The following is a 17,631-nucleotide window of genomic DNA, read 5'->3' on the forward strand; positions in this document are numbered from 1 at the left end:
TATTGGAGTGTGGGACGGCCCTGCAGAGGAATCTGGACAGGCTGGATCAATGAGCTGAGGTCAGTTTTATGAGGTTCAGTAAAGTCCTGTGTCTTTCATTTGGGTCACAACAACCCCAGGCATCACTACAGGCTGGGACAGAGTGGCTGGAAAGCTGCCTGGCCGGAAAGGACCTGGGGATGCTGATCAACAGCAGCTGAACATGAGCCATCAGTATGCCTAGGTGGCCAAGAGGCCAGTGGCATCCTGGCCTGTATCAGCAACAGTGTGGCCAGCAGGACCAGGGCAGTGATTGTCCCCCTGTACTCAACACTGGAGACCACACCTCAAATCCTGTGTCCAGTTCTGGGCCCCTCACTACAAGAAGGACACTGAGGTGCTGGAGCATGTCCAGAGAAGGGCAGCAGAGCTGGGAAGGGTTCTGCAGCACAGATCCTATGAGGAGCAGCTGAGGGAGCTGGGAGTGTTCAGCCTGGAGAAAGGGAGGCTCAGGGAGGACCTTAGCCCCTCTCTACAGCTGCCTGAAAGGAGCTTGCAGTGATGTGGAGGTTGGTTCAAAGGAGTCAGCAGCTTTATAGTCAGGGCAGCAGTACTTTTATCATTCTTTTATCATTATGGAAATAATGTTCCTCATGTGATAGGACATAGCCACAAGATGTGATGGGGAGGTTTAGATTGGATAGTAGGAAATTTTTTTTCACCAATAGGGTTGTCCAGCAGTCAAACAGGCTGCCCAGGGAGGTCTTGGAGTCACCATCCTGGAGGTATTTAAAAGATGTGTAGATATGGCACTTAGGAACATGGCTCAGTGGTGGACTTGGCAGTGCTGAGTGAACAGCTGGACTGTCTGATCTTACAGGTCTTCTCCAACCTAAATGACTCTAGGATTCTGTTCATCCTGCAGCCTCTCTCACAGCAGGGCTTTGTTTTGCTGTTGTGGGTTTTGATTCTTTAGTCACAAGTAGTTTAAGGCTTCGTTTTGGTAATGCAGAACACTGTTTTCATGTGTGGTTTATCTAACAAAACCGAGAATGAAACTACTTTGGAGGAAAATACTGTAAACTGCTAACAATCACAGTCCTACAGTCCATTTTACAGAGAACCAGAAAGCTAGATGGAGTGGAATAAATGTAAGACCAAAGAAAAGTAAGCAAGTTAGTTTTCATGTATACACCTATTGCAATAGAATATTAGCTGGTTGGAAACCCAACAGAGAGCGCAGCCATAGAAAGACTAATGTTGATTTCTAATGTGTAGCTTCTAACTGAGAAGAAGAAAAATAACATCCATAGAAAAAAAGCAAGTGATGTTTTAACAATTACTAGGACTGGATTGATAATAATTTCCTGTATTGCTGGATTTCAAGCTCTCTGATGGGCTCCCTGGTCTTTGGGCATAATGGTAGCTATTGTCCTTGACTTGTATGACATGGGTACAACACAAACACAAGTTTGCCAATAGAGATTAAGTTAAATAAGTTCTGCTGATCCCATAAGATATGCTACCATTAGCCAGAATTTTGTATGGAGGAAGAGTTATATCTGGGTTGCGTTGTTCAGTCAGTGGTTTCTGACAATTAGTCATGATTGTCTCATTCAGGGAATTGTAATTGCTTTTATTGCCAATGTGCAAATCATCCTCGTTTTCATCCACCTTGCATTTTATTTTCCCCAAAATAGAAATCTCGTAGGATTATTGAAAAAAGTGCATTCTTCCAAAGTGTTTTTTTGTTGCTTATTCAGTCATTTGTATTGTTAAACTACAAGGGGAAAGTAATGGTTTTTTAATAGTATTTTAAAATTTATTTATCTATATCCCATGTTTTCAGTGGACAAAATAAGAGAGCCTACATTATGTTTCACCAAGATTAAAGAAAGAGACTTTTATTGATTAGAAAGTTCTGAAAAATGAGGAACTCCATGAGCTGTATAAGTTTCATTTGTTATAATAGAAAATCAGCCTTTCCACCATGGGTTTTTGTAGCCTCTTGAGCCCTGGCTTGGATTCTACATCAAAACCAGCCAATGCAAATCACTTGGTCTTTAGGGGTGAGCCGAGTCCAGCTTGTTTGCTTCCGTGAGATTTCTGTTGCGGTAGTTCATTACCAGTTCAATTAGCAGTGGGGTTAATTTTACAAGATTCTTTACTAACGGATCTGTCATGTTTTGGAAAATTACTCCTACTTCCACTGGATACATCAAGGAAATAAAATAAGAAGATATGAACCTAACCCCCTTGAAGCAATAGAAAATACTTACACATATTCCCAACACAGGTGCACCTATGCCTCTTAATCCAGTTTTTTTTCTTCACTGAAAAATCAAAGATTAATATCAGAAAAAGTGTACTTAGTTTTGGGGTGAGATTCATCTGATTCCTTGAACAGTTTGTCCTATACAATAATTCTATCTTTTTGTTCTCTGGTATTTGGATTTCTGTCCAGTAAATAACACGCAAGAAACTATTAATTTTCTTTTTTTACTGTTATTTTAGTTTTAAACCAAACACAAAGTGCACTTATACTGCATCTTTCATACAATAGGCTTCCTTGCCTTTTATTTAGAGCAGTCGTGGTTTATCAGGGTGTGCTGGTGCTCTGTGCTCTGGGGTCTTAGTCCTGAGCAGTTCCTCTCCTCTTGGTCCTTAAATCACTTTCTGCGGCTCCTCACTCCCCTGTTTTGATCACAAAAAAGGGATGAGCTGCTGCCCTCCAAGTAGGGCAGTCTGTTGGTCTGTGGAGCAACGTTACTCCTTAGTGGATAGTGAGGGCAAACTGCAGAGGCCCCACTTGACTGTACTTAAGCCATTGTCACCTCTTGTAAGTGACACCTTTTCATGAATAGTAATTGGTACCCACATCTGACTTCTTTGTAATTTGCTGTTGGTGTTTAAATCCTTATATTTCTTCATATGTTAAATGCCTGCTCAATTATTAAAAGCAAGTGTTCCGAGATGAGTTGATGTGCATTAATCAATGCCAAATATGCCTCATGTTCACAGCATACAGTGGATGTGAAAGACTGCAATGGCATTTTGAGTTCAAGTTTTAGCATAATTACACTTCATGCCCTCAGTGGTAGCTTTACCTATGAAAAGGTAGGAGGAAGATCAAATGGCATTGCATTGTACATCTGTTTTGAAGCCAAAATGCATTCTGGAGTTGGTTACTTTACACTCAGGCATAGAATAACCATGGCTGGATGAGCCAAAACCTTTCTTAGAGAGACCTTATAACTTTTTAATATATCTTCAATTATTCACACAGTGATTGTCTGAAGGTTTCAGTTTTTTCCAAAGCTTCATTAAGTAAGCTTTTCTTTCCGTGTCTAAAAGAATCAAAGCTGTAGGCAAACTAAATTTCTCTTGATCTACTTGCTGTGACGGTCTGGCAGACTTCTGGCATTTCCTGATGAAGACTTCTGGTTCCCAGACAGCCTTACCAAGTTCTGCACTGCAGAGTTGGCTCTTCCTTTGAAGTCCAAATGTGTTTTCTCTGGATCGCCATTGAGAACATACCCTTTGGCATGGCTGCTGTGAATGATGTCTTGCCTTTGTCACCTTTTCATAAAGCTTAATTGTTTTTAAAGGCAAAAAAACACAAAGGAAAAAGTACAAATGGTGCTTCCCTTCAGCATCTCCTGTACACAAATTGTATACTGTGGCATTTTCAGGAGAGGAGAAGAAGGAACTTCCAAGAATGTAGAACTGCTGTATGGTTAACTGTAAAGTGATTGGCCTTCCTGGCAGATGTGGAAAGCCTTTTTGATCTCTTTACCACCAAATTTCAGTTCTGGCTTACTATCATAATACAAGCCACATGAGAAACTGAATTGCTGGTGTAGTAATAAAATACATCACAATCATACTGATAAAGTTATATTCAGTTATGAGCATTAAGCCATTGAAATTTGCACTCATGTTTCCTTTATATTGCTCACTTCTCCTTTCAGTTTGCCCCAGTACCATTGTTACATGCAGAACCCAGATGTCTTAGGTGACTACTAAAATCATGTACCTTTAGAATATTTGACTAGTTTGTTTTCATCTCTGAGTTCCATTCACGTGGTCTAGGTGGTGATGCCAGAAATTTATTCAGAAATGCTCAGCATGTCAGAGTAGCCTGGGGTAGAGGCACATTCATAGCCAACTGTTGCCAGCTGGGTCATCCCATATCCCATTTGGACAGTAGGAACTTGGGTTTTTAGCACTCCTTTTACAAATATGTTCTAGGTGATGGAGGCATGTGAGATTTTTATTGGTTTTGGTATTAAATGGAGAAGAAAGTAAAGATGAAGAATCTACAGCCATCTTCCTACCATTGCATCTCCCTAGCTACTTCTGTCACATTGCGTGATCATGGGCATCCTGCCCCTTACTCAAATTGGGGCTTTAAAGTCCTTTTCAAGTTAATAGAGGAAATAAATACCTTTCATTACTGGAAGCTATCATTTTGATGGCAAAATTATGCTGAGACTGGGAACACCTCCAAGTTCTGAATATCATGTTTTAGTGTATTTTACATTGGAGGTATTTTTTTTTCTTCTTCTTTTTTTTTCTTCCATGTGCTTTGGACAGCTTTTAAGCTGCAGCAATCATTAAGCCACAGTATCAGCCTGACATGTTTAAACTGCGGCCTGATTGAAAGTAAAATTGTATTTAGAAAGTGTTCCTCTGGACATGTGTGCACAGGGAGCCAGTGCACTAATGGAACACCTCACAGACATTGTGCAGGGCACAGCCCCAGCTGTCTGGGGCCTTTGGGAGAGGAACTCTGTAGGTGTGCTCTCAGGCTGTTCCTGGTCTGTCTGTGTTCCTGTGCACTGTCCTGAGTGGCTGACCTCAACATGTCACGGCTGTAAACTCTGGAGAGCTAAATGCAGCAGATGTAAAAATTCCTTCTCCTCCTGTTGCTGGCATGCCTGCTTCCCATTGCAGAGCTGAGCCTGTCATTTCAGTGCAGATGGCCAGAAACTCAATCCCACCTGGAGCCGGGAGAGTGTCTTTAGTGTCAGCCCTGTGTTAATGAATCTGTTAAATTAGCCTGTGCTGACACAGCGCTCTGAGGGCACTTTGTTGTACATAAGGGCTTGTATTGTTTGATCAGTACATAACTGAGAGAGCATTGATGTAAAAAGGTGCTTGTAGAGCAGTGGGAGGGTATCGGGTTAGGTCAGTGTTTGCACTGCTCAGGCATCCGCTGGGAGAGGGGCTGGAGAGCTGCACTCAGCCCCAGCTCCCTCCTTAAAGCTTCTCTTCAGGAGCCCTTTTCCACTCTGTTCCCTCCAATAAACAGGGGTAAATAAAAGAAACTTGCCCAGACTAAGTATGTTCATCATCTTACAAGGTCTCTGAGTTATCCTAAATCTTGCAGTCTATCCTAAGTCTGTGTAAGTCCCTTGTCTTGGACTTCTCATCCTGCTGAAAATACATAGCATTACTAGAGAAAATGTATAAGAGAAATTACAGTCTTTACACTCTATCCTTGATGAAATTGCCCTCTGTCCTCAGCCCACTTATATTTCCATTTTAGAGTCAACATAAGCAAATTTCAGAGTGGATTGAGGAGGGGGGTGTTTGTTTTTATCTTATTTGTTTGGTTTTTTTAATTTATTGCTGTTGTTTTGTTCGTATGAAAATCTTAGACAAAAATGTTCTTGTAGATTACTTGAATTCCAAAAAAATGTTTAGCAGCAGGTGGTCATATTAGTACCTTTCAGTTTTTTTCTTAAGTGCAGCATTAGATCAGAAAAAAAAAAGTAAGAATTACATCTTTTCACTTTTCACTACTTGAAAGAATTACATCTTTATTAAGTGTGTTGGAAAAACAGGAAATCTGGTGAGGGAGATGAACCACAAAGTTCATCTGAAACCTAAATTCTGGAAAGTTGAGTGTTGGTAGGACCTTGGAGGCACCTCTTTAAAGTAAATATGTTCACTAAAGAGATTAACATACTGAATATATTTTCAGATGAATATAGAGACAATGATACATACCTGGGATTCATGAGTTACAAACTGAGAATTTTTTGTTGACTGAAAAATGGATAAGTTTCTTTTCATATTAACTGCATTGCATTAAACAGACAAATGCTATTAAAAGTATAGTTTTTTTGCATTTGCAAATGATAGAGGAAGCTGCGTGTTTGGAAAAAAATGGACCTATTTTAGTACAAAAAAAATCCTCATATAATTAGGATGGATTATACTGTAAGAAACTTTTTGGATAGGAACGAAAATTTGAATTTTTGTCTCAGAAGAAACTGATGTTATCTGCTGCTAGTGGGGTCAAGTCTACTTATATTTGTAGTCTCAATATGAAGGCAGACTATAGGAGAGCTGATCATGTCACCGAGTCAAATATCTCCTTGCAATAGATGGAATTGGGAACATGGAAAACATTCTTCTTCTTCACTTCCCTGGCAGACGCTTCAGCACTGTATTTAACGTAGTTCTAAAATAAGATTTCTGAAATGCAGTGAAGTGAAAAGAATTTGTGTTTATTGTGGGCAGGCATTTCTAGGAGAGAGATCAATGGAGATGGATACAGTCAACACTTGGAGCTTTCTTAGAGCCTGAAGGAGGAAAGAGGGATGTAGCAATGTATGTGTATGAACAGTGTCATAATGGCACAGAGCTTTTGCAGAAAAATCTATTAACAGCTTTTGCAGAAGCCAGTCCAAGTGCTTTTGCTGACAATATCTCTTCTTTCTAATCAGAGGACCCTTCTTGGTGGCTTTGGGAAAGTCATGGCATCCAGAGGAGTTTAATTGTGCCCACTGCAAAACCTCCATGGCCTACATAGGATTTGTGGAAGAGAAAGGGATGCTGTATTGTGAGGTCTGCTATGAGAAGTTCTTTGCCCCTGAGTGTTCGAAGTGCCAGAGGAAGATCCTTGGGGTAAGTGACCAGCAAGTGGCCTGTTCTTTGGTGGGAGCAATAATCAGAGTGTTCAGTGCCTCTCTGCTATGAAATTCCCTTTTACCTGGCCCAGTCTTCATTCTTTCAAATATACTCTTGACACACCTTTTTTGCTTTCATCACATACAAAATACACCTTTGGATCTTCTAATGTTGAACCTTTTCAAGGTCTTTGAGAGAAGTTGCTGTAGGCTTCTTGGCTCTCCTAAGCTCAGCTCCTGTTTTTGTGAAGCTGTTCAGTACCAAATTTTCCTGAGCAACATGCTTTTAATTGGCAGCTTTTTACAGAATGGGAAGGGAGAAGTGGGGGAGGGAAGTAAAAAGAAAAAATCTCCTTAGGTCAACTGAGTATTAAGAACACACTGCTTGCTAGATGAGAAGCAGTGAAATATTCCCAGTGTTAATGATGATGGAAAGACGCGTTCTCCTACTGGGTACTGATATTGCTCATTTGAGCCTGCCAGCCGATCGGCTGCTGTTTCACTGCAGAGAGCAATGTGTCTGCATTCTTGTGTAACTGGGGTCATGCAGGGCTCTGGCAGCACAATTCTCAAGTCATATTTGGTGCTATAGCATCTCCCAAAACAGCACAGAGCAGTCGTAATTTCTGTGTGATGTCTTCTGATTAACTCTTCACGGACTTCAAGAGAAGGGAGAGATGCGCCATTCTTATTTCAGGGGCCCATTATGGGTGAGATCCTGATTAAAATTAAGAATGTGAACAAATGAGTTGTTAAAATATGTCCAACTCTATGTCAAACCTTCCAAAGACCCCAAAGGATTGCTCATGAAAAATAAGGAGATGTACCATAAATAAAGCACCTCATTAAGTTTAACATTGCAGAACTTGTGTGCACAGCCCATTTTCAAAGTAGCAGCAGGAAACGAAGTATTCTTGAAATGAATCAAGTGTGGAGGCATGGCTACCACAATTCTAGTCATCACATCGAAATAATGTGTTCCTAACACTTTTTCTAATCCCCACAGGAAGTAATAAATGCTTTGAAACAAACTTGGCACGTTTCCTGCTTTGTGTGTGTGGCCTGTCATAACCCCATCCGCAATAATGTTTTTCACTTAGAAGATGGTGATCCCTACTGTGAGACGGGTAAGAAGCAACACAACCAAAGTTTACTGCTGCTGTGCAGGAAAGCAAAGCTCAGTAAGGTTGGGGAAAAAAAATAATTCCCTTTTCTCAAGCTACACATTAGAAGCGCCCCAGCAATTTCACGTAACTTTGATATGTCAATTCAAAGCAATAACTGCTGCTGTAGACACTTTAGTTTGCAGCAGGAGGAGTTGGTGAGGATTCCTTCATCAGCAGCAGCAGGCTTCCTGTCACTGATTTTTACCTATTCCTGTCAAGTCCTCAGCTGGAGTATCAGTGATAGATCAAAGTATTAGTTTTAGGGTGACTTTCTGACGGGCTTTAAAGTAATCTGAAGTTTATGTGAATCTGCTTATTTACCAAACACAAGCAAATGCCAGTGGAGTAATGTGGTTTTCTCTGAATAGCCTTATTCACAGCCTGAGGGGCTTCCAAGAGTAAGCAGTCTGTCCAGATAGTTTTTTGCAGGATCAAGGATAAAAATCTGTCAGGGGAAAGATACAGTGATATAGTTAGAGCACTTGAAAGCCTGATGGATGAGCAATATTACATGCACAATGTGGCCTAGAAATTCATAGCATTTCTGGTTTGGTTTTTAGCACTTCCAGCTAATCATAACATTTTTTATAAAATCATAAAATAGTTTGGGTTGGAAGGGACCTTAAAGATCATCTGGTTCCAACCCCTCTGCCAATGCCTCCCACTAGACCGTGCTGCTCAAAGCCCCATCCAGCTGGCCTCGAACATCTCCAGCAATGGAGAATCCACTGCTGTTCTGGGAAACCTGTTCCAGCACCTCACCACCCTCACATATTCCTATTATCAAATATAAGTGTACTCTTTCAGCTTAAAGCTATTCCCCCTTGTCCTATAAAATGTCCCTCTACAGCTTTCCTCTAGGCCCTCTTCAGGTACTGGAAGGTGCTGTAAGGTCTGCTTGGAGCCTTCTCCTGGGCTGAACAACCACAATTCTTTGAGCATTTCCTCAAAGGAGTAGTGCTCCATTCCTCTGAGCATCTGTGTCACCTTCTCTGGACTTGCTCCAGCAGGTCCACATCCATCCCATCTTGGGAGCCCTACAGCTGGATGCGGGACTTCCAGTGAAGTAGATGGCTCAGAATCCCTCCTTTGCCTGCTGGCCACTCCTCTTGTGGTGTAGCCCAGGATACAGGTGGCTTTCTGGGCTGTGAGTGGACATTGCCAGGCCATGCTGAGCCTCTTGTCAGCCTATTATTATTAGTTTGAACAGTGTTTATTTAAGTTGGTTTTCTAGTTCGCTTAAAACTTTCCATGTACCCTTCTGAGCTAGGAAAGAAATAAGCAATTTGTAAAAGAATTCCCACAAAATGGAAAAAGAGAGAAAATTGTATCAAAATTATCTGTTTTCACAGTTCATGCTGTGTTGGAGCTGTCAGTTGGACCCTTGTTATAGTTTTCCTTCTACTCTTAGAAACATTGCAATTTGTAGAAATGGATTGGCTAGAGAAGATTTAGCATGAAATTCTAATGACCTCTTAGATTTCCTTCTGAGCTGATCCCAGAGTTGTTCACAGTGCATGCCAGGGAGAGTGCTAGGTACTGTAAGCATGAGGGAAGTAGGCCAATTTATCCAAAATTTCTCTTGTAAGAGCTGCTTTAATGAGATGTTGGCTGATACAAAAGGACACAGTAGGTTATTGCTAACTTGGTGACAAATGTAGGGTAGGGTGTTGCTCCTATTGAATTTGTGGAGCAGCAGAGGAAACGGGTATATGAGTGGCATCCTCCAGAGTGACAGCACGGTGAAATTTCATCCTGAAGCCATGTGAAGCCCCTAATCCTGAAACCATTTGATGATTCAAAAATAGTACTGGAGGAATCAATAACTCCCCTTTGGGTGGAAAGCTCATGACAGGATTTGTTCTCTTAAGGTTCAATTCTTGTTCCTGCCACCAAATGACCCACGTGTTGTGCAGTGCATTGATTTGTGCTACTGTTACAATTCCTGTGCAAAATGTGCCTTTTTCTATACTGTGAGTGGGAAAAACTGTGGTAAGATGTCAAGTATACTACACTTCTTGCAAAGTTTATTTCTGAGATAAAAAGTTGCTAGTGCAAGTTAATGCAGACACAATCTGTGAGGTGTTATTGGCAGTGATACTTTGTAATGGCTCTGGCTCACTAACTAGATGTTAATTTGAGTTATATTAATTTTTCAAAGACTTTCAGTCCAGCTGGAGTTTTGAGTCCATGACTAATTTTAAAGAAATAAGGAGTAAATGTCACTGCCAACTTTCCTTCTTCCTAGTGCAAAGGAGAGTTCTAATTTTAAATCTGTATTTGAAATTATAACAGCATCAGCTATTAGTATTAAAGAGGGATTAATCTGCAGAATGTTCTGGGTTTAGATGTTGAGGCTAAAATTAAAATAAAAGTCTGGATATCTACAACTTTGAACATTTTTTAAGTGCAGAGTCAGTAGCCTAGTTTTGAAAATGCTGTGTGCAGGAAGCACTGATATGTGACTATATAAGAAGTCTGCCTTGGAAGGCTTCTGTGGTATCGCAATTCAAGCATGCAAAAGAAAGCTGATGCCCTTCATTCTGCCTTATCTACTGCTCTTTCTTCAGAAGAAAAGCCAATAAACTTATCAACACAACCACAGGCCAACTAACAAAAGGTTTTAACTGCTGGCACCAGGAAAATATCAGTAAGATTCTGTATGACCACAAATGTAAAGAGCTGAAAGAGTACAGTCATGAGGCTGTTCCCTTCAGGGGTTTTGCACAGGTCTCTCCTACCATTTGATGTTTTTGTCATTCTTTTTAAACCCTTAAAAATTCATTCCAGTAGCATGGATTAATAGAGGTGATCAGTGAAGCAGTTTCTTGCCACCAGCAGCTATCAAGGGCTTTGGTATTCTAGAGCACTTGTGTCCCCCATCCTGTTGAGATGTCTCCTATACTGATTCATTTTCAGGGAGGTCATCACACAAAACACTATCTTAGGAAACAAAACCAGGACTTTTCTCTTGGGCTTGGCACATCTGGTGATCCTCTCTGGGCTCTGCTGCAGTAAGCATTAGAGCTTCAGCAGATGTGTACAGTCTAGGTGAGAAACAAAATCCAATTCTACCCAGCTTCCCACCCCTTATAATTCTCCTTTGAAAATGACCCCTGGCATCTAATTTCCCTGTCAGAGGCAGAGTGTAACTATGGTAGTAACACTCTGTTACTGGTAGATGGAGTCCAAAGCTTCATTATGGCTGTCACTTTGACTGTAGCTCATCTTATGAGGACATAATGTTGCATGACATGTTTGCCATGGTGGCGTGCTGGTCCCAAATTCTCTCATGTTATAGCACTAATGCCACTGCTATCTCTGCAGGAATAAAACATTTGCTTCCTAGAACGGGGTGTTTGAGAGTTGAAATACGTGAAAAAGACCAGACAACTTGGGCAGAGGAAAATTAATGGTTCAATGCCATTTGTTTTAGTCCCTGCTCCCTGAGATTGCTAGAGAAGCTTCTTCATAGTAATGAGGAGTAAGGGTTTGTTGGTTTGTTTTGTTGGGGTTTTTTTTTGTTGGTTATTTTTTTAAAGTCATGTAACGTACTTTAGTGACTAGAAATTCTGACTTGATCCAAATTTCTGGACTCTAATTAGGACAGAAGGCTAATGATTACATGGTTTTGAGTGGTGCAGTCTGGGGCAAAAATTGTACCAGAATGTAGGTCAGAGTTCATTACTCCCTGAGAAGGTCTGTAGTGTGAACAGCTGGGGTGTGGTTTCAAAGCAGAGTTGGAGAGAACATAAGGAACATGTAGAGTTCACGTGGGTGCTCTCAAAGAGTGCATTTCCCCCACTCCAGCCCACTGTTGATCTCAAGGAAATGAAACACCAGGAAGATAGAAGCATTGCCCACTTGAAAGGATGAGGAAGATAACTGAATTAACAAGAAGACAACATCCCAGCTCCCTTCGATCTAGGAGCTCTTTATTCAGTATACTCAGTCTAATAAACTTAAGCAAGTCCAAACGTACTGCCAGTGAAAGAATAAAGCTCTCAAAAGGGTCAGTCCTGCTTTTCTGCATATGCTTTAAGAGCTGTTTGTATCTCTTTGCAGATTACTATGCCCTCTTTGGTACGATGTGCCACGGCTGTGAATTCCCCATTGAAGCTGGAGACAGGTTTCTTGAAGCCCTGGGCCACACTTGGCATGACACCTGCTTTGTATGCTCCGTAAGTAAAGCTGGTCTGCCTTTAAACAAACGCTGGCAGCAGTGCTAGCCTGACCCATATGGGAGCTAACAGCTCTAACCTCCCTCAATCCCCTTGAGCCCAAACAAAGAGTGCTTTCCCAGTTATTTGGAAGGTGTGTTGCTATTGTAAGCCTTTGGCACGGGTGCGAGCGAAGGTGTCCTGGATTGCAGCCCTGTGTCCCAGCATTTAACCCTTGACATTTACTTCCTCGGAGTAAGTGTGGAAGGTTGTAAGGGAATGGGCTGTGTTTCCAAAGTAGTAAGAGTGCTTTTGACATAAAAACACTGTAGCCAAGGTATTGCTTGCTAATATTATATGACCAAAAAAACCTTAAAAAGAAGTCCCAATATTAATGATTGGGTTTTTTTTTTCTTAAATTCTGAATCTAACTCTGCTCCTACTTAAACATCTCTTAAGAAAGGTTATGCTTACACAAACCACTAGTTTTACTTTAAAAAGTAATTCTTTTTTCTAAAAAGAAAGGGTAAGTCTTACTCTTTGAATATATTTGTGCATACAACCATACCATGATTTGGCATTCTGAATGGTTATGGTGTAATTAATCCATCTGAATTGGGTGTTCTTTTGTTTCTTACCCCATTTCAGGTATGTAGTGACAGTTTGGAGGGACAGACTTTCTTCTCCAAGAAGGACAAGCCACTGTGCAAGAAACACGCCCATTCTATCAACATCTGAAACTTGGAGTTTGTCTTGTGTAACAAATGTACTGAGCAGAAAAGTTAAAATGTCCATGTTCAATAATTGGTTAAAATTATTTAAACCAAATTTTTCTAAAATGTAAAAGTGATGTGGAAACTTGCAGAAAGGATTGCACACTAATTTTTCAGAGTGTTTATCATTTATGATTTTGCTTCATAAAAAGAAAGGTATCAAGAATTGCACCCAAGCCAAACAATTCGAGTGTCCTTATCTCTGCGCTTCACACATTACTGTATTTCATGATTTTATGACCACATTTATCTCTGTTTCATTATGAGAAGTGAAGCATCTATAAAAGTAAATACCTGATATTAGAGGTCTCAGTCTTGCTGCTATTCAAGAAATAAAAGGAGTTTGGATTCAGCAATCCCAATCACTTTATTTCAGTGATGTTTTTAAAGTGTGTCCAGAAGTATTGCAGCTAAACTCCATTAAAAAGAACTCAAAGATGCGATTACACAAAATATATAGTTCCAAAACTTTTTTTTTTTAAATCTAATATTTGTATTCGGGAAGCTTCCTATATAATTACATGTACCTGTGCCTTTGCACTTGAATTTCTGATGGGTTTGCAAGGGATGAGGGTTTTTACAAAGCTTTTAAGTGTCTATGCTGGTAAAAAAGAATATTTAGAAGATGTCACTTAAAACATAAATGGGATACTTTTCTGTAACTCATGTACTACCAGAACACAAGCCAAAATCCCCTGCTGCTGAGAGTGTGTTTGATGGAATGAAAATGTCAGATCAAATCTTAAGGGAGCAGGGATTTCAACTCTTCTGTTTGCAGTTCAGGTTTTAGGTAGCTTTAAGTGCCTTGTAAAGGGGAAATTGTGCTGAATCTGCAGGTAACAGCGTTTTGTATCCAGAATGTGAGATTCTGGTGTTGAATGAGGGAAGCTGCTGAAGTGCAGCTGAGGACATTGGTTTTTTCTCAGTACATTCTTTACCACGTAGCTCATGAATATGTATATTGGTGGTGTGCCAGGTATCGTACTGAAAACTGAACTTTCTTGCTCAGCTGTTAGGATTTTTATTAGTTAAGGATTTATTTTTCACTTTTCTTCCAGATGTAGGGAATGTATTGTTAAATGATATTCCATTGGTTTAAGCAGCTCAGTACCTCTCAGATCTTGCAAGGGAGCAGAGAGACAATGCTGTCATTATGCATTTGCCGCTCGCCAGATCAGCTGATTCTGTGGCTTGATAGGAATTTTGCATCCACACAGAGAGGCAGTGCAAGAGCAGTGCACCAGCTCAGTCCCCCTCAGCCTCAAATTAGGGCTTAACTGGTTTAATTGGAGCAATTGCAGGCAGCCAGGGAGGAGGTGCTCTCCTCGGCACAGGGTGAATTTGCTTCTGCAGAATTGCACAACAGTGAAGGGGGCTCTCTCAGGACCAGAGCAGATTCCTGAAGGAAACTGAATTTACATGCTGTTTGATTCAACTGGATTGTCAGAGCTGAGTTGTTAGTCTTTAGTGCTCTTTCTAGTAGTAGACATTAAAAATAACCATTAACTGGTTTTGCTGTTGTGGGGTGGGTTTTTTTACTGATTAAAGGGATCGTTTTATCCATAAAACCGTGGATAAAAAAGTAAAAAAAATTGCTATGGTTGAGTAAAGCAATTGTAATGAGGAATATCAGCAAAAGAGGAGGAAAGAAAACCAAAATTGCTGTACTGAAATATGAAAAAATATTTGGGTTTTTATTAATTCAGTGAGACAGGTTCACATTGTGGGACTGTTTCACTTTATTTCCTGAAGTTGTTTTTATTCAATATTACCACGTTTCTTTTTTAACTTCCAGTGGTACAGAAGAGATTTGGTAAATTTGGCGAATGTTGGTAAATAAGAAATTTGGTGGTACGGTATAAAGCTGTTTAAAATGTTTACACTCTTGTAGATCTACTACCCTTTTGTGAATTTGGCTGAAAAACAGAAGGGTGGAAGGAGACTGGACAAGATACAGTAACATATAATCCAGGTTGCTTTTAAAATTAGGTGGAATGTGGAGAAATGAGACCTACGGACTAGGTTTCAGTGGAGCTTTATTGCACATGTGTGAGGAAAGAGGGGGAAATGCACAGGAAAAGGTGTTCCGTGATTTCTGCAGTTCAAACCTTGCCATTTTAACGTAGGATAAAAACTTCTCAGTTTGTCATTGTCCTTAAAATCCAGTTAAATTTTGTTTAGCCTCATAATTTTAATTGGAATTTTATTTTTAATCCATATGCTCTAGGGTTTGAAATTTTGCAGTTGTTAAAGAATTTGAAGACAAAAGCCTGAAAGGCTCCAATAGAACTGCTTCATTTAGCTGCTTTGCCTTTTAATTTCTGCTTTTATCTATTTGTTTAAAATTTTAAAGGAAGCATAGAGTCACTGATAGATAATGAATATTTAATGGCTTTACCAAATTATATAAATCAATTAAAAGGAACATAATTTTTATCGTTATTTTAATAAGTGAGATTTTAGTAGAGCACTTTATAATAATGCCATATATCTCACTGAATATTTATTACATTTTTGGTTGTTCTTGTTTAGAACTATTTCATCCTGGTATTATTTTGTTTTATTTTAAGCCTGCCTTTACCTCTATAATCTTTTGGGGTCTGAGTGTATGTGTTTAAATATACTTCTTTCTACATCCACATGTATGCACATGCATTGAGAGACATAATTATAAATGTGCATTTGAATGCAGACTTGACATAGCAAAAAATCATTTGGGGATTCAGTGAGATTCCCAACTTCTTTTCACACAACACACTTATAGCATTAATGTTATGAGGGAATGTTACAGAGTCAGGACAGATATATTAGTTACCTAACTACTGTAGATCTTTGCATGCATTTTCAGTCAGTCATTGTTTTTATTCCAAAACTGCCTGTGAGAGAATTTGGCTTAACTCTGTTTGGAGGTAGAATGTCTTTATAAGTGAATAATTCATCCATGATGACAGTTTCAGTATGTTATAATGAAATAATTCAGGATTACATGTAAATATAAATGCTTAATATAACAATGCCATTAACATAAAAGCAGGAGTTGAGTTGTGGTTCAGTGTGTGTTGGTCTGTTAATTGTGTTCCTATTTCTTCACAGAGCTACTTGCATCATCTAGCCATGCCAGCTGCTTTGCAAACATTTGTTTTATGCTAAGCTACCAGCTGTTAAGTCCTGGTGATTTCTTTGCTTGTGTTTAATAATCTTTGGCATTAAATTTTGTCTGTTCACATTTGCAATTTTAATTACAATTGAAAAACATAACAAGCAAATAAACCCTACTCAAAACCTGAAATTCTCTGTCTTCACTTATTTTGTGGTCATTGGATACTTCCTTTTCCTGAATCATAGCCAGTAAAGGAAAGCCATGATTGTACACAGATAGCATTTGAGCTGCTCATTCTCCAGGTTTTATGGGTTTTTTAGCTTTTTTTTACAAGGAAGGACCAGGGAGTCCTGGTGACACCAAGGTGACCATGAGCCAGTGATAACTCCTCTGAGCCAAGGAAGACCACCAGCCTCCTGGGGTCCATTAGGCAGAGGCTTGCCAGCAGATGGGAGAAGTTATCCTTCTCTGCTCAGCCTTGGTGAGACCCATCTGGAGAGCTGAGTCCAGTGCTGGTCTCAGCAGTACCAGAGACATGGCTGTACTGGAGTAAAGAGTGAGGAAGGTGGTAAGGGGCATGGAGAATTTGTCATACAAGGAGAGGCTGAGAGACCTGGGACTGCTCAGCCTGGAGAAGAGGGGACTCAGGGGAGATCTCATCAATGTGTACAAATACCTGGATAGGGGAGTCAAGAAAGAGCCAGGCTTGGTATGTAGTGAGAGGACAACTGTGAGGGTGGTAAACATTGGCACAGGTTGCCCAGAGAGATTGTGGAGCCTTTCTACTTGAAGATACTCAAAACCTGAGTGGCTACAGCCCTTGGACTAGGCAAGGTCCCTTCAGCCTTGGTGACTCTCCGATTCTTCATTTTTTTTCAAGATGGATGCAGAGGTATAAATACTGTGTTGAATGCTGTAGAATATGTAACAATGTAAAACTTACATTGGCCAATTGCTGTTTCTTTGCTATCCTTTCTCCATTCTGCTGCCCATCTAGAATACCTTGCACTGTTTCTCTGGAAGGGTTTAATGTTTTTCCTAAGTTGACACTGTCCAAGGAAATACTGCCTGCTCTGGCAAGCCTTGTCTGATACCATACTCAGCCTTGGCATGCAGCAGTCTCTGTTGTCACCGTGGGACACTTAACTTCTGTTCTGACAGGGCCAGTTCCTTCATGATAATACCAGCCTGGTAAGAATCCCCTTAGCTGAGCATCTCTTAAACAGGCAAAAGCACTGTCGTATTTTTACCTTTATTTACACAGGCAAAGGAAAACACTGCACAGAGCTCTATAAAATTTAGAGGCAACTTTACAGAAAACTTGCCTCCCCTTCAGTGTTTAGGCTGTGAGCGAGACAAACACAAGTCTATTTGCAAACAGTACATTAAGCTCCAGAAGCCAAATTTTTAAAGGCATGAAGTCTGCATTTGACATTTTAATGGCAAAGGTTTGGTTTCTATCAATCACAACGTCATGTAACATTAAAATGCACCAACCAACAAAAAAAAGAGATCTGTCATTCATTCATTAGA

General features: G+C 40.1%; 1 protein-coding gene across 1 annotated transcript in view; it reads left to right on the forward strand.

Annotated features, from left to right (window-relative positions):
- Window positions 1-16,287, forward strand: part of PDLIM5 (PDZ and LIM domain 5) — a 126,577-nt gene extending 110,290 nt beyond the window's left edge. Inside the window, exons 10-13 of the mRNA XM_054514687.1 lie at window positions 6,717-6,897; window positions 7,906-8,026; window positions 12,131-12,246; window positions 12,874-16,287. Coding sequence (XP_054370662.1) covers window positions 6,717-6,897; window positions 7,906-8,026; window positions 12,131-12,246; window positions 12,874-12,963 — 508 coding nt within the window. The 3' untranslated portion in view covers window positions 12,964-16,287. The remainder of the gene's footprint in view (window positions 1-6,716; window positions 6,898-7,905; window positions 8,027-12,130; window positions 12,247-12,873) is intronic.
- Window positions 16,288-17,631: the final 1,344 nt, after the last annotated feature.

This window comes from Molothrus ater, chromosome 4 (genome assembly GCF_012460135.2).
Source record: "Molothrus ater isolate BHLD 08-10-18 breed brown headed cowbird chromosome 4, BPBGC_Mater_1.1, whole genome shotgun sequence".
Taxonomy (NCBI): Eukaryota; Metazoa; Chordata; class Aves; order Passeriformes; family Icteridae; genus Molothrus; species Molothrus ater.